The following is a 15,752-nucleotide window of genomic DNA, read 5'->3' as shown; positions in this document are numbered from 1 at the left end:
TATATTTTTGCCCAAAAAAATAAACCATAATGGAGGGAAGTGAATGACGGGAAACAGAGGGGGAGAGATAGATTGTGTGAAATTGTAGTGGACTTCTTATTTTGATTATGGACTAGAAGTGACCATTGTGAACCTCAACATTGTTAAGCTTAGCAACCTCTTAAGTGAATAATCAAAAGCTGACGTGTCAACTTTTGGTTATCCATTTTTCATTATACCGCTGTGGATGGCCTAAGGCCACTAGCGTGAGATAACTACACTCAGACACTTAATGTATGCTCGCTCAAGTTGTGAGATAGGACTTGAGGGGCCCTCCGGGGCCCAGTTTGGGCTTCAATCCTTTTGCGGGAATGGGGGACATCTAGTGACTTGGTAGCTTAGGACTTCCGCTGTGAGATGGGGTCGCGTGCCCGCGAGGGTTGACTACCTCCACAGCCGAAGGGTACAGAAGGGACACTTGTTGCAATATTATAAAAGTCACCTAGCTCCCGATTAGTGGCCTAAGGTGCCTATAAATATCAGGCACTTTGTGGGCTCCCCAATCGGCGCGCTTGAGAGTTGCCACCCGGATTTTTGATATGGATAATCCGAGAAACCAAGGGTTTGATTTGAAAAGAAAGCTTTTGGCCTAGCGAAAACGTTGAAACTTTGGGTTCGGGAGCCACATTACAAATGTGGAAGATTTTGTTGAAAAAGCATCCCATTCGCCCGGTAAAAACCGGTCTCTACTTAACATTTTCGAAGGGAAAAAACTTTGAATATCATTTGGAAAACTAAACTCTTAGAAAACAAATAAGAGAAAGGGACATGGGACATGGGACATGGAATTGAATACATCACATTAGCGTGCCCGTGGTGCTTACTGTACAATAGACGACAAATGAATAATGTGTAGAAATGAAATGACAATACAACAACAGTTTGCCTCAATCACAAACAACACCGCACGGTGTACCAAGATACCTCGCATGATTTTCTAGTACACCGCGCGGTGTACCTTCTCACTGACAACCCACTACTGTTACTCAAAACCTCGCACGGTATACCTGACCACATCATACGTTGTTCCTCAAAATATCGTACGGTGTAGCTTCAGACATATTTCAGAACAACTACGTAAGCAAACCATTGATCCAAACAGCTTTCTTTATATTATTTTTATTGATTTTGTTTTTCATAAAACAGTTTGCAAATCCTTTTTGATGCACTTGATTATTGAAAATGATCATAAAAACCTCTTTTAGAAAATAAAAGACATGATTTTTAGATGAAGCTTCATTCTGAAATGCACCTGCAACGATTTCTCAGTAACATTAGCGTAGCCAACAATAGATAGATATGATCAAGATAAATAAAATAAATGAATGATAAACATCATAACACCGTACGTCAGATCCCACTACATCGTGCGGTATATTACAACACCGCACGGTGTAGTGTTTCCAGTACAATCATTAGTTTGTTGTACCATTAGCAGCTCTCAAAACAGAAACCCATTATCCAGAAGTTAACCACAATCAACATCAATGAACGTGGAAGTAGAAGAGTTTTCTAAAAAGACCAAGTCAAACAACCGTTCGAAACCCTTTGCAACCGTTTTTGGAGGGAATGAAGGATGTTTCGAATCAAATTTGAATGAGTACGTGGGCATCAAAAGAAAACATGAAGAATGCAGGTTAAAAACAAACCCATTGTCTATAAATAGAAGAAGCAATTAAAGAGGGAGGCCCCCTGACAAAATTCATCATCTGACAATTGATACAAAAATGATTGCTCAGAGATCTATCATAGTTTAGGACTTAGAGTAATTTAGTTAGTTTAGCATTTTGCAAGTTTGAAGACTTATTTGCATATAAGCTCACTTTTGGTTAAATTCAAGTTATCTTATATCTTTTTGTCTTTCTCTTGCCAAAGAGTAGTCGAATATAGATCTGTTTTCGATTCAATTCAAGTGTGTTTATATTCCTGCATTATTCTTGTCAAAATCTTAAGAGTAATTGTATATAAACTTGCTTTTGATTAAAATCAAAACTTGTTAATGTTTAGTTATCTTTTTTGATTAAAGAGCGTCAATTTATCATTGATTGCATACCTTTAAAAAAATCCTCTTAATTGAGGTAATCGAACGGATAACACAATTGTCCGATTAAATTAGTTATTTTGAGTTAATCTGAAAAGAATAAATTCTATTCTTTTTTGGCACGCTCGCACACAATTATTTTGCCAAAGGTTGAGCTAATTTAGCCCAAATAGTCGCGCTAATGATTCATTTTCTAGTAGTGGCTTGATGAATCTCTTAAGAATCTACTTCCCACTTATCTAACCTGGGACCCATTCGCTCGGGGTTTAGCCCAAGTGCGCGAGATTGTGGGAGAAAGAACCAAACGAAAGTGAGAAGCTCGCCTCCTTGTCTCAGCTGCTGAAGATGATCATTTTTCTTACCCTTGCTTGCTGCATAACACAGCATCCTCAACCACATCAATTTCAATATTTTCCATCTCTCCACCTCCCGCATCCTTCTCAAGTCTCCTGCGCAAATGTCATCAAAGGTTCTTCTTTCAAGAATATACCGACAAGCCGCGCTTACATCCTTTGCATCCCCGATATCAGGCATGTAATCACGAACGCTAGTCTCCCTCAGTGTAGCAAGGGGCAACAGCGAAGGGCACATGAAGAGTAGATACATCAGGTAGCGCGACAGAGTTTTGCTTATTTCTCTATTGTTCTCCCACGACGAGGGATCATCAAATCCAGGGGGCTCGAATGCTGCAACAACATCTGATTCCCTTTCTAAATAGTAGCACGCTTCTGTCATGATGTGCGCGATAATAATTTGCTCTTGAAAAGGCCTTTTGGCAAATCTCTCCCGAATGCTATCCTCTTCGTTGACTGCGATCCTATCGGATACGACACCTAAATTGTCACAATAATCCAACATCTCCCTGTTTAGAAGTGGATGGACATGGACAACAGTCTTGTGTAGGTACCCATTTAGCTTGTCCTGATAATCGTTCCCCAACACGGATCCAAGCATTCTTCTGATCGGCTTTTGATGATCATACTTCTCTTTGATGCAAAAACCAAGCAGATTGAACTGCGCCATCGTTTTAGACCAGTACTTTTTCTCGCGGAAAAGACACGGGAATCTTTGCCTCAACCGGGTCGCCCACCTGCTTTTGTTCTCCTTCACTATCCAAAGCATCGTCCAATCGAAGGAAAAATACAGCACGATGACTGCATAAATCTCCAACGTGAGAGCTCCTCCTAGTAGTACCCCTGTGATGGCAATATCAACCACGTCCCACTTCTCTTGATGATCTTCCCTCATGAAAATAAGCCGGACGGATAATCCTAGCGACACAATCACTGTGCACGTAAAGCTGATGCTGCGCAGAATCCACCCGGCCTTGCTATAATTTATGACTGCCTTTGTGTATAACAGATCATACATGAGCCCCATTTCGACCTCCAACGCATTCCAGAAGAGTTGAATGTCGCGGTAACGATCTAGAAACTGGGCCAAAGGGAAACCATTCTCACTTATGCTGTAATACTCCATATAAGACTTAAATTCCTTGAGAAATTTATGGGCAATATATAAAACGCGCATGTATTCACCCTCCGTTGTATTATAATCGCCAAGATAACCAATCGTATTATAATCTCCAAGATAACCATAGGGTACAATGTCTCCGGATTTATCACCGCTCACCGACTTGAGAATCCACGTTCTCTCCCCATACTTGATGATTCCAGCCACCAACGCCGGAAATGACATAAACGAGAACCAGGAATGTTTCCAGGACATCATAATAACATAAACTGCCATGAAAAGTTGAACCCCCAGCCCCAAAAGGTGTCTCAACCACAACTGATTATCTTCCAAAGAGTAAGCAGTGATGGTGTCGGGACCACCGAGGTGTAGCAAAAGCAAGGGGGCCCAGATTGCCCTCAATAATCCATTGTCATTGTTTACTTGGGCTTTCGAAAGATGGCCAAGGGCATAAGTTGCCACCCAATCCGCCATCAAATAGGCTAACCAAATGAGGACACTGAACCACATTGATGATATGTACTTTCTACGGTTGCCAAAAATGGAAAGAATGAATTGTAAAATGAGACTGATGAGAACCAGAATCCGAATATCCCACAAGTCCCAAAGTCTCTGCACCTGTGCTAGAATCGGATCCATCACGCCCTTGTCTTCAACATATGGAGAAAAGTTATAAAAGAGTATGAAAAAAGAAAGGAATAAAAACTTAACGAACAAACAAAATGTGAGTTCAAATTACTTGATTTTGTAATTACATAACTAAGGTGTTTTGGAAGTTTGATCTTCATGAATATATGGACGAAACTAAACAAACTACATCCTTCTCCCAAATTAATATAAATTTTAGAGTTTATGCTAATTAAGGTGATTAATTTTTGGATATGGCCACATGGGTAATGCTCGGGCGACCAAGAATTCTTGTTAATTAAGAAACATTAAAAACTTCCCCGAAAACTCAAGATACACTTAGATCAGAACAACTTTATTTATGCATCACATTTGCGTATCATTCGATGTAGTTCCCCTGATGATATTAATATTTACTCTCTTTATATGTTATATTCCACTTTCAGTCTCCGTAATTTATCATATTTGTAGAAGAAAAATGTACACCAAAGGATAACAAAAAGTAAATGAGAGCAGAATTAGTTCCTTGCTTGGAATATATATTTTTGAAAAGTAAAAGAAAACAAATTACTTGTTTAGAAGAGAATAAGTCCTTTGCTTGGAATCGGGTTTGAATACAAAAGTTGGTTCCTTGAGAAAGAAACCTTCGAGTGGATTTTGCCTAACATGCATGGTTACCTTTTGGTTATTCTTCAAAACAGAAGAGTAGATGTGAATCTCGTGATAAAGGCTTTTAGGTTTTTTTTCTTTATTTTTTTGTCAGTCGACTCTATAACTTCTAGATTATACTAACCAAATTGGGGTGACTTAAATAAACAATGTGGGACAAATCTAATAAGTATCAAACAAACGTATGTGATACGCTCGATATAAAGTCCACTCCGATACTTAAAATTGGGTAATCAAATGGGGCCTAAAAGAATAAGCTTATTATCTAATGGTTTCATTTTCCATATTTCCTAGTTGATTGGCCATATAGTAAAAAGTTACTACCCCTTCTTTTCCTTCCTATTTTCTCCCCTGTTAAAAAAAAAAACACTGAAAGAAGCCATTTATCATCCAAAGGATCCACTCGGTCCTTTGTCAAGGGTGGTCACTTGAACACTCCAAAAAAATTCTTTTAATCGAATACAAGTACGGAGTAACATTTTTAGTATTATGTTAGTTTAGCCCTTCTTGAATACCCTGTCCAAAAATATAGACCAAGTAAACCATTGACAACCATATGCACACAAAACTTCAATTTCCCAACTGCCCAATTTAATCAACGAGCAATGCAGCTAGACTTGGCCCATGTCCATTTATTAGTTTTACCACCTTCTTTTGCTCCTCACCTCACACACAAGAATGGCCCACTAATAAATCAAGCTTATCACCTAATCATGTTTACCACTTCACAACAAAAATAAGGCCACAAATCAATCTAATATGAGAAAATCTTCTTTACGGCTGTTCCATAAAGAAGAAGTTACGGAGCTCAATCGTGACTGTCCAAAGTGTTTTTGGACAATCCGGATTGAAAACCAATTATGACCGATAATAATTGATTGTGATTACCTTTTCCCCGGAAAAGTTTTATTAAAATCTGGACCGTCCAAAACCCATATGGACGCACTCCGTGAAAAAGACACTCCCATCTAATATATACAGCCCAAGTAATAGATAAATTTTTGTGTATATATAGTTGTGGCTTTCGGAGGTAGTAGAGATTTCTGAACACCCTTCTAAAAGTTTCTGTAGCCGCCACTGTCGTCCCATTCCCTTGTATTTTCTTGGTGTAGCTTCACACACAACGATAGTCAGACACACTATTTTTCTGATGTGTCCACTTTTAAAACTTTTACATGCTTGAAAATTTTGTATGGAGATATGATTTGCAAAAGATGTAATGACTAAATTCTAATGAAGAAATGTGGTATTCAAGAATTATGGTAAATTGTATACCTTCAGCAGGAGTAGGTAAATTGCAGGAAACGCCTATAAGGCCGGCGATTCTCAGCAAGAAACGCGGTTCCGCGTTTCAGAGGAAGGAAGCTGAAGGAAATGCGTTCCTCAAAGAGATGTGAACATCGGCCCAAAAACAAATCTAAAAGTCTTCGCCTACGATTTTTTGGGGTCACCATCGTCTTTCTTGCAGTTGCCGTTGCCGTTGCCGTTGCCATCGTCGGTGCGAGTTTTGGAGCCGCGATGGATCACTTCCGACTTCAAGCGCAGGTTTCAGATCAAAAAAAAAAATGTCATGAGGATCATGCTTGTGGAAGAGATGACTGATGACAAATGGGAGGACCTGCCCTCTTGCGGGGGGGGGGGGGGGGGGGGGGGCGTAGAAGATAGAGGAGCGGCACTACAACATACTGTAGTAGTAAAAGAGAGGAACTGGTAGACTAAAAAATGACTAATAGAAGAGTACCTGGGAAAATTTCAATATCGAGCCAGTGCCACGTGATGTCCACTCGGTGCATCCGAGTCGTACATCGCGTTTTTGGATAACTCGAATTTGAAGAGGAAAAAGAGAGAGAGAGAGAGAAAATATTGAGGTGAGAGGAGAGAAAGGTTTTCAATCCGTGCTGTCCAAAAGTATATTGGACGGCCCACTCACCCCCGAAAAATTTCTCGAAGACCTGGTAGACTTTCGTCTTGCACGTTTTTCTTTGAAATTGATCTGCTATGTTTATTGGTGAGTGAAAAGAGTATTGGTTAATTACTATTGGGCAAATTTTTGTAGTCATCCCTGTAGTTTTACGGTTGTCTCACTTTCGTCCCTCTAGTTTCAAAGTGCTCTAATTTCGTCCCTGTAGTTTGTTTTACGTTCCAAATTGGTAAAATCGTTAACACCGTTAACGAAACTAACGGAAAAAAAAAGTGTTCCAATTTTCAATCCGTTTGAACCGGTGCAAATATATTATTTTTCTGATCATTTTATCTTAAATGGTCATAATGGATTTTTGACTCTAAAGCCCTGAAACTAAATAAGGAGTCTTCGGGTATTCGTTGAAAGGCCTTAGAGCTAAAAATTCATTACGACCATTTAGGATAAAATGATCAGAAAAATAAGATCTTCGTACCGGTTCAAACAGATTAAAAATTGGAACACTTTTTTTTTTCCGTTAGTTTCGTTAACAGTGTTAACGATTTTATCAATTTGGAACGTAAAACAAACTACATGGACGAAATTAGAGCACTTTGAAACTAGAGGAACGAAAGTGAGACAACCGTAAAACTATAGGGACGAGTATGAAAATTTGCCCCTATTTATATTACTTGACTTATGTAATGGAAAAAAGAAGGTTATGTTATAAGACTAGTACAAAATAAATAAGATTGCAGAAACTAAATTAAGAGGTGGACACAAATATATAGAGAGGTAAATTTTACGTAGGCACCTGATCTTTCACACAAATCACACATGAACACCTGATCTTTCTTAAATTTCATATAAACACCTAAGCTTTTTAAAAACTCATCAATTCAACACATGTCATCACCCCTCCGTCTAAAACCAAACGGAATGGTTGAGTTGGATGTACACATGGGCGTATAGTGGGACCATGGATACATGACCTGGCAGGGACTCGGGGGGCCTGTGGTGACTTGGGTCACCATAGGGTTGTAGTGACTCAAAACGCCACCGTTTCGTTTTGGGGCTGCAAGGGAAAAGACAAAAGGTCTTGTTTGGTGGAAAGCCAAGCAAAAAAAATTAAGTGCTTCAATTTTTTATTTGTTTGAATCAGTGCAAATATCTTATTTTTTTGATTATTTTATCCTAAAGAATCATAATTAATTTTTAACTCTAAAGCTCTTGTTAGTCAGCCCAAAGTCGTAGAATCAAATACTCTTAGAGCTAACTAACGATAGCTTTAGAGTCAAAAATTAATTATGACCCTTTAGAATAAAATGATCAGAGAAATAAGATCTTCGTACCGGTTTAAACGGATTGAAAATTGGAGCACTTAATTTTTTAACCATATTTTTTAATATATAAACGGTCTATACATGGTTAAAAAATTAATTGCTCCAATTTTCAATTCGTTTAAACCAATGTGAAGATCTTATTTCTCTAATCATTTTATTCTAAAGGGTCATAATTAATTTTTGACTCTAAGGCTCTCGTTAATTAGCCCTAAGAGATATTTGATTCTACGACTTTCTTAGGGTTGACTAACGAGAGCTTTACAATCAAAAATTAATTATAGTTCTTTAGGATAGAATGATTAGAAAATAAGATCTTGACACTGGTTCAAACGAATTAAAAATTAGAGCACTTAACGTTTTTTACTTGGCTTTCCACCAAACAGATCCTTTTGCCTTTTCCCTTGCAGCCCCAAAACGGTAACATTCACTACAACCCACAGGCCCCCAATCTTACAGAGGAGGGATTATTGGCGCATAAAATGAAAAAGCCCTAGTGCTAACATCTTTTAGGGTTAGAGAAGTAGGGTTAAATCGCCCCATTCGAAGAGTGAAACTGAGAGAGCAACAAATTCAGGGCTTTTGAGACTCTTCAAGCAATCAAACAAATATAGGGTTTCCCTATGCAAATTGAAACGATTTGAGGCCAGATTGAAAAATGGTGTGGTGTTTGAGGGATGGAAATGGTGGAGGCCCCCACTACGGTACCTTATTCTTCCTCCTCTTTGTCGACTTGTTCTTTATAAAACTGTAGAAGTATGACCACATTGCATTGAAGTTTTACACCTACAAACAAGAATCTTTTTCTTTCTCTTCTTTATTTCTTGCCCACTTTTTCTTTCCTGGAAGTTTTCAACTTTTCTAAGAATATTCTATCTATGACATATGCACTTTAGTTTAATCAATTGATTTGGATTTTATTTGTTTAATATTGCACTTTAGTTTAATCAATTTAATAGTTTTTACTGAGTAGATTAGAATTTTTCTTGAACAGGTTCCTCTACTGAATTCACAATTAAAATGTACCATGGTGGTACTTTGGGGTACACAGGCAGGACAAAATATGTGGGGGGAAGTGTAGGATTTGTTGACTATTGTGACTCTAATGAACTGTCTATAATTGAACTTTGTAGTATGGTGGGTGAATTTGGTCAAACATTTAGCGCCATTAACTTTTCAGAAATGCTATGTATACCGATGGAATTGTAGGGATATCGTACCGACCGGCGGCGCGGGGCCGTCTCCGGCCACCGGACGGCCGATCCGAGCCGTCCAAAAATTTTAAAAAAAAAAACCGAGGGGACCACGCGGGAATCAACGGCATCCGATGTGTGTAGGGTGCTTGATCTAAACACCTTATTTTTTGTGTATAAATATACACAAAAAATAAGGTGTTTAGATCAAGCACCCTACACACATCGGATGCCGTTGATTCCCGCGTGGTCCCCTCGGTTTTTTTTTTAAAATTTTTGGACGGCTCGGATCGGCCGTCCGGTGGCCGGAGACGGCCCCGCGCCGCCGGTCGGTACGATATCCCTACAATTCCATCGGTATACATAGCAGTTCTCGAAACTTTTACATTAGGGTTAATGGTTTCATAAAGCTTCAAACGGACTCAAATGTAATGGCCCTACATACTCTGTTGGATAAAGATAGGGTGGTGAAAGTTTATTCTGTTGAGGAAAAATTAAGTGAAGTTTATGTGGGAACCTAAGAGAGCCAAGTAGGCAGACCTATTAATGCCTATGCCACAACCCAAATGCATTGGGGCACCCAATAGGGATGTGCCACAAACCAATACCATGGGGACATGATAAGCACTCGAGAATGTAATGTAGGGTGCGCTAGTGTTTAGTTTTAATTTAATTTAATTACTAATTAGTTATTATTAACGTTGTTTGCTTGTAGAGTGTTCTAGTCTGTTTTGTAGGTGAATCGCCAAACAGGGGAGTTTTCGAGGCATAAGGCATGTCATTGCCCGAGCAGAGCCAGATTTGCCCGAGCAGAAGTTGATTTGCCCGAGCAAGAAACTGATTTGCCCGAGCAAGAGGCAGACAGCCAAGGCAGAGGCAGGCAGCCAAGCATCGAGTTATTGACCTCGGCATCGATGTCAAGGGAGAAGTTCCATCGATGCCGAGCCCCTTAGTGGTCCAGCCCCTTAATCACCTCGGCATCGATGGGATGTATTGTTTTACATCGATGCCGAGCCCCTTAGTGAAGCACTCTAAGGCCGTTGCCATCAATGCCGAAGGACTTAAGGGCGAATTTCCAGAGCATCTGGGGAATATTCCAGGCACGGACCCCCGAAGTATAAAAGCTTATGTCATTATTTTGTACAAACAGGTAGATAGATTCAAGCAGTGCAATTTCTAGATCTAGATTAGATTTCATTGCAATTCAAATTGTTATTAAGTGTTCTTCATTTTTCAGTTTTAAATACTTTAATTTCTGCCTTTAGTTGTTAGTTTTTGATATTGTTGCTTTAATTAAAGTTGTTTATTTTCTCCCGATCTATCTTAGTCTCTAATTTTCTTCTAGTCTTGTTATTTTATTATGTTAAGTAGATTTTTGCTTGCTTTTATCTCTCTAGATATGGGTGAGTAGTTTTAAGGGTTAGGTCATGGGGTGATTAGCACCTCATGGCTTGGGCGAAAATTGCATTTTGCACCCAATAGAGCTTTAAACTTTGATTTGAAAATTGATGTGGAGTTTGGGTTTGTTTGACAAATTACCGAGGTGTTAACCTCTTTGATCATGTGTAGGTGGGAGCATCGCCTACCCACCACACATGATGCTTAGAGCTCTGTCGCTCGAGGTATTTGCCAAATGAATTCTAGAGCTAGCTTGGTTCTCAAATCATTTTATCTTCCAATTTGATAACTTTAATCAAGTATCTTAAATTGTGTAATTGGGTGAAGAGTGTGATTTAGCTTGAGTCTTGAGTGTTATTGATTCCTAGACCTAGCCTATCTTTTCTCTAGTTAATTCGTTTTTAATTTAGCCCTTTTATTTTCACCGTTTAAAGTAAAACAAAGTTGGCTGTCTAAAAGCCGAAAGCCCTTACTTGCATCTACAAATCCGACCAAGCCATATAATTATTCCCTTGGGTACGATCCCGAATTTCCGGTTTATTATGCTTCAACCGATGTGTTAAACCCTACGCTTGGGGTATTATTCCACATTATCTCGGAGTATTGCGAAGCAGGACAGCCCAAAAGGGTAAGGCCAAACCTATTAGTGTTTGGAATCAGGGTAAGGGTCGACAAACCAATGTCCATGATCCTATGGTGGAGGTGCAAGTGGATGAAGAGGATGATAGTGATGATTATGATGTAGACTCAAACAGTTCTGATAAAGATGACGTATTTCATGATAGTGATTATGGGTTGACTAATGATGATGAAATGTTTGACAAAAATATTGACAAAGATGTAGAATTTGTTGGGTTGCAGAGTAGTGTGAGGTTAGATGATCATTATGCTGCAATAGTAGAGGAAATGGCTGACTTAGAAGGTGGTTTAGATGATCCTCTGATGAAACTCATTAGCTTCTCTAACTCCTCAGATGAGGAAGGTGGGTGTAGAAAGAAAGGCAAAAGGTATACAGTCTTTAATGAGAAGACTGACATGGCCAATCCTAGGTTCATGGTTGGCATGGAGTTCAAAACCCATGAGGTGTTGAGGGATGCAATTAAGGAGCACTCAATCAAAATAGAAAATATGATTAAATTTAAGAAATGTGATAGGCAAAAGGTGAATGCAGTTTATCAAACAGGTAGGATAGAGACTCGTGATGATAACGTATTATAAAACTAGCGCAAAATAAATAAAATTGCAGAAACTAAATTAAGAGGTGGACACAAATATATAGAAGGATAGTTTCTCCAGGAACTATCAAGAGCAAAGTAAATCTTCAAGACCTATTATATTATACTCAGTGTTTCTCTTTTCTGCTTTCTGCCTTTTCTTTCTCATTGATATTCATACATTTCATATCTCTCCTATTACATCTACATTTATAGGAAAATGAGGGAGAGGATGATTAATGAGAAAGAGACCCCATAGAATTAACTCTATTCCCTAACTAACAACATGTACTACTATTCCACCCATTTCCTTTAATGTGATCAGCCAACTTAGCAAGACTTTTTTGACAAGTTATAACTAAATGTAATATTTTTTGTGGGAATGTGTGTGGACTACAATTGGATTTTTTTTAAATATTTTGCAATCTAAGTGGTAGAATTAATGTTCCTTTTTAATATTTAACTATATAAACAAATAAAAATAATTATTATTTTAATAAAAAATTACTAAACGCTCTTGACGGCGCTCTCACACTCCTTGATCATCTGCTCCCCGCTCCCACTTCGTGCAACTAAGGTAAAACCAATGGTGTTTGTAGGATATCTTCAGCCAGTAGTACTTGTAATGAAGATTATATAACATGGTAATCAAGTGTTAATGTCAATATTAGCTTATGGGGAAGAAATTAGTGTTCATTTTTTTTTTTTTGGTTATAAATTATTTTCTTCCCATAAGCAAATATTAGAGAAAGGAAAGTTGAAGAGAAAATATATGAAAAATTTAATATTGAAGGGAAAATAGATTTAAAAAAATCCTTTCTCTTGTAGGAGAGGAAATAAAAAAATCAAGTTTAATTTTTCATCTATTTTCCCTTCAAGTTTCCCTCCAATTTCTCTCTTGATTATTACCCCTCTTTATTTTCACAACTTCCAAACTAACCTTTAATACAAGTAGTAAATATTGACGATAGAAAGAATGTAGAAGTTGAGAGATTATTCACTGCACTTGGGCACCATGTGGCAGTGGCCCAGGTCTCTCACCACCACACATTGTTCTAGGGTTCTTGCTCTTAATCTCAAACCTCATAGAAATGTGTGGTTGAGGAGAAGCCTGAGGCATTGCAGTTTATCTCCGCAAGTGTTTGAAGCAGTAAGTGGTGTAGGGTGAAGTATTCAGATTCAAGGTATGTGGATGAGTAATCTCGTTTCACTAACTGAAATAAGTACTTATTTTTTAAATTAAAGCTGATGTAGATCACAGCCTTCCATGAGTGGTTGAGAAGATCACAGCCGTTCCTGTAGGGCACTTTGGAGTGCAGATCACAGCCGTCCATAAGTGTTTTCAACGGTCCAAATTTAAAACAAAATTTTTCAAGAAAGATCTTCCCCAAAAAAAAATATTTTAAATTCGAACCATTAAAAACACTCGTGAACGACTAACATCTGTCCTGCAGGCCCTATAGTGCACCTCTACAGAATTTCCTTATCCGCGGGACGGGGCCTAAGCAAAACTACTCCTGTGAATCCAGAAGTATGCCTTACCTGCACATTGAGGTTTTGATCGATATTCTGACAACGAAGAAATGTGTGGGCATATATTCCGAAGTACAAAAAAAGAGAGAAAGAAATGTATGGGTGGGCATTGGTAATGTTCCTTTTGTGGTTGTGGTGGAGAATCTGATTTCTGCTTTTGAGAGAATGATGGTTTTTCACGGTAATCGATAGGAAGGAATCATTAGCAATTGTTGAGTTGAATTGAACAGGGTTGAAGAGTGGAATTTTGTTTATCCTTCTTTCTATTGGTAGAAATGGTATGAAATTTATCACAAAATAATATTATGATTACCATGCAATACACTTTTTTGGTAAGTATGATATCACTTTGTGATAAGATTCATACCATTTCAACTAACAGGAAGGAAGATAATGTTTACATTCCCTCTTTCAAAGAGGGTGAACAAAACTCAAGAAATATTCGTTTATTAAAGAATTTTTTACTTTACTTACCCAAAAAATAAATTATAGTGTGTTTTGTCATTGTGACGCTTGTGTCTATAATCAGGGCCGGCCCAGGACATTTGAGTTCCTAAGGCCTGTTCTAAGAATAATGTCCCTAAACGCTTAATAATTTTTACAGAAAAAATAAATAAATAGTTAGAGAAAGCCAAAACTATAGTATTAAATCCCCTTGACACACACACACACACACATCAAAATTTGAAATTTCCCTTCAAAACAATTTTAATTCTAATTCTAATACTTGCTACCCACGTGTTGCTTTCACATACAATCACTCTGTGAGCAAGTGGAACATGTGGAGTAGAGGGTTTTATAGGTGAGCACTTTGCCAATTAAGCATTTGCTCTGTTGATATGGGACAAACAAGTTGCAAAACAAAGCTTCTCACTTATAGCCCTACATCGCCAGTTGAAGGCAAAGAATCTTTTATAAGTAGAAAATCCTACTCCCTCAGTATCAATGCTCAAGAGACTGGGCCTTGCTTCTGAAACTTGCACTAGATCTTTCCTAAAAAAAGTCCTACTCAATTCAAATACTAAAAAAAAATTAGAGTACCCCGAAAATTGGGCATCTTAGGGATGCCCAAAGCTCATGCCTTGTAGGCCTTATGCCTGGGCCCGCAGTGTCTATAATAGTACTTGAAATTTCTCAAATATACTTTCTGGTCTCGTTAATAATTTTTCAAAAGAAATATTTGTCTATTAAAGAATTTTTTACTTTACTTACCCAAAAAAACTTAAAAATTTTACTTTCTCATATACTTTACCAGCATTGTACTTGTTCAATGCACGAGATAGAAAAATAATTTGTGCGAGCTCGACAATTTATAGTGAGAACCACACAAATATGTGACGGTGAGATGAGTTGTACCACCACATGGAAATGTCACTGGGGTATTGAGTAATTTTTTTTTCAATTACCATTTTAAAATTTAGGCCCCGTTCCACTAATAATATAAGTATTTATTTTTTACCCAATAAAAACCCATGTTCTACTAATTTTTTACTTTTTTTATTTCTACATTTCAAAATTTATACCATTTTTTGATAGCTTATATATTTCAATTTATAATGAATTTCATGATTTTGCGAACTTTGTATAATATAACTAATTGAGATCTATTAAATAAAATCAATATTGCATATTTTTTGAAATCCATATTGAAATATTTAAGCAATCAAAAATGACACACCGAACAAATACTTATTTCTTAAGAACCCTTAGTGGAACAAAGGTTCTCATTTTCCCTTCCAAAAATCCAAAATAAGTACTCATTTTCACAATTTTGTTGTTCACACAGACAAAAAGACACAGATTACGCATAGATTTTTTGTGGGGCCCACTACGGGTCCTACACAAAAAATTTGAGCCGTTCATTAGATGTAAAATATTTTTTCAAGGATCTCCGCGAAAAATCAACTCAATTCGATGTCTATAGGTACTCGATCCATTCATCTAACTTTTCATTCGGATTTTAGGATGATGAAAAGTTAGATGATTGGATTGAGCACCTATAGATATCGGATTGAGCTGATTTTTCGTGAGGGCCCTTGAAAAAATATTTTACATTTAATGAACGGCTCGAATCGTTTTTCTGAGATCCGTGATGGGCCCCAAAAAAAATCGGTGCACTGTCATTTTTTATATGTGTCAACAGACTTACTGTATTTTTTAAGAGGTGGAGCTTAAAAGAAAATTTAAAAATTATAAATAGGGGTTTGGAGTCTTGAGAGGCACAAACACATTTGTATAGAATATGTATTGATTGACATGATTGATTGATTGTTCTATCATACGTGAATGGTTCTTAATTATAATTCCTGATGCATTTGTCTAATT

The 15,752-nt window shown here is 37.6% G+C and overlaps 1 protein-coding gene across 1 annotated transcript; it reads right to left on the bottom strand.

The window, feature by feature from the left end:
* Window positions 1–1,195: 1,195 nt before the first annotated feature.
* Window positions 1,196–6,490, bottom strand: LOC131324815 (uncharacterized). The gene is made up of 2 exons (XM_058356951.1): window positions 6,125–6,490; window positions 1,196–4,203 (listed from the first exon to the last, which is right to left on the bottom strand). The coding sequence occupies exon 2, from the start codon at window positions 4,190–4,192 to the stop codon at window positions 2,297–2,299; it is 1,896 nt and encodes a 631-aa protein (XP_058212934.1). The 5' UTR covers window positions 4,193–4,203; window positions 6,125–6,490; the 3' UTR covers window positions 1,196–2,296.
* Window positions 6,491–15,752: the final 9,262 nt, after the last annotated feature.

This window comes from Rhododendron vialii, chromosome 4a, assembly GCF_030253575.1.
Source record: "Rhododendron vialii isolate Sample 1 chromosome 4a, ASM3025357v1".
NCBI classification, from domain to species: Eukaryota; Viridiplantae; Streptophyta; class Magnoliopsida; order Ericales; family Ericaceae; genus Rhododendron; species Rhododendron vialii.
Note: the sequence above shows the minus strand (reverse complement) of the source record. Positions and strands in the feature narration are given on the sequence as shown.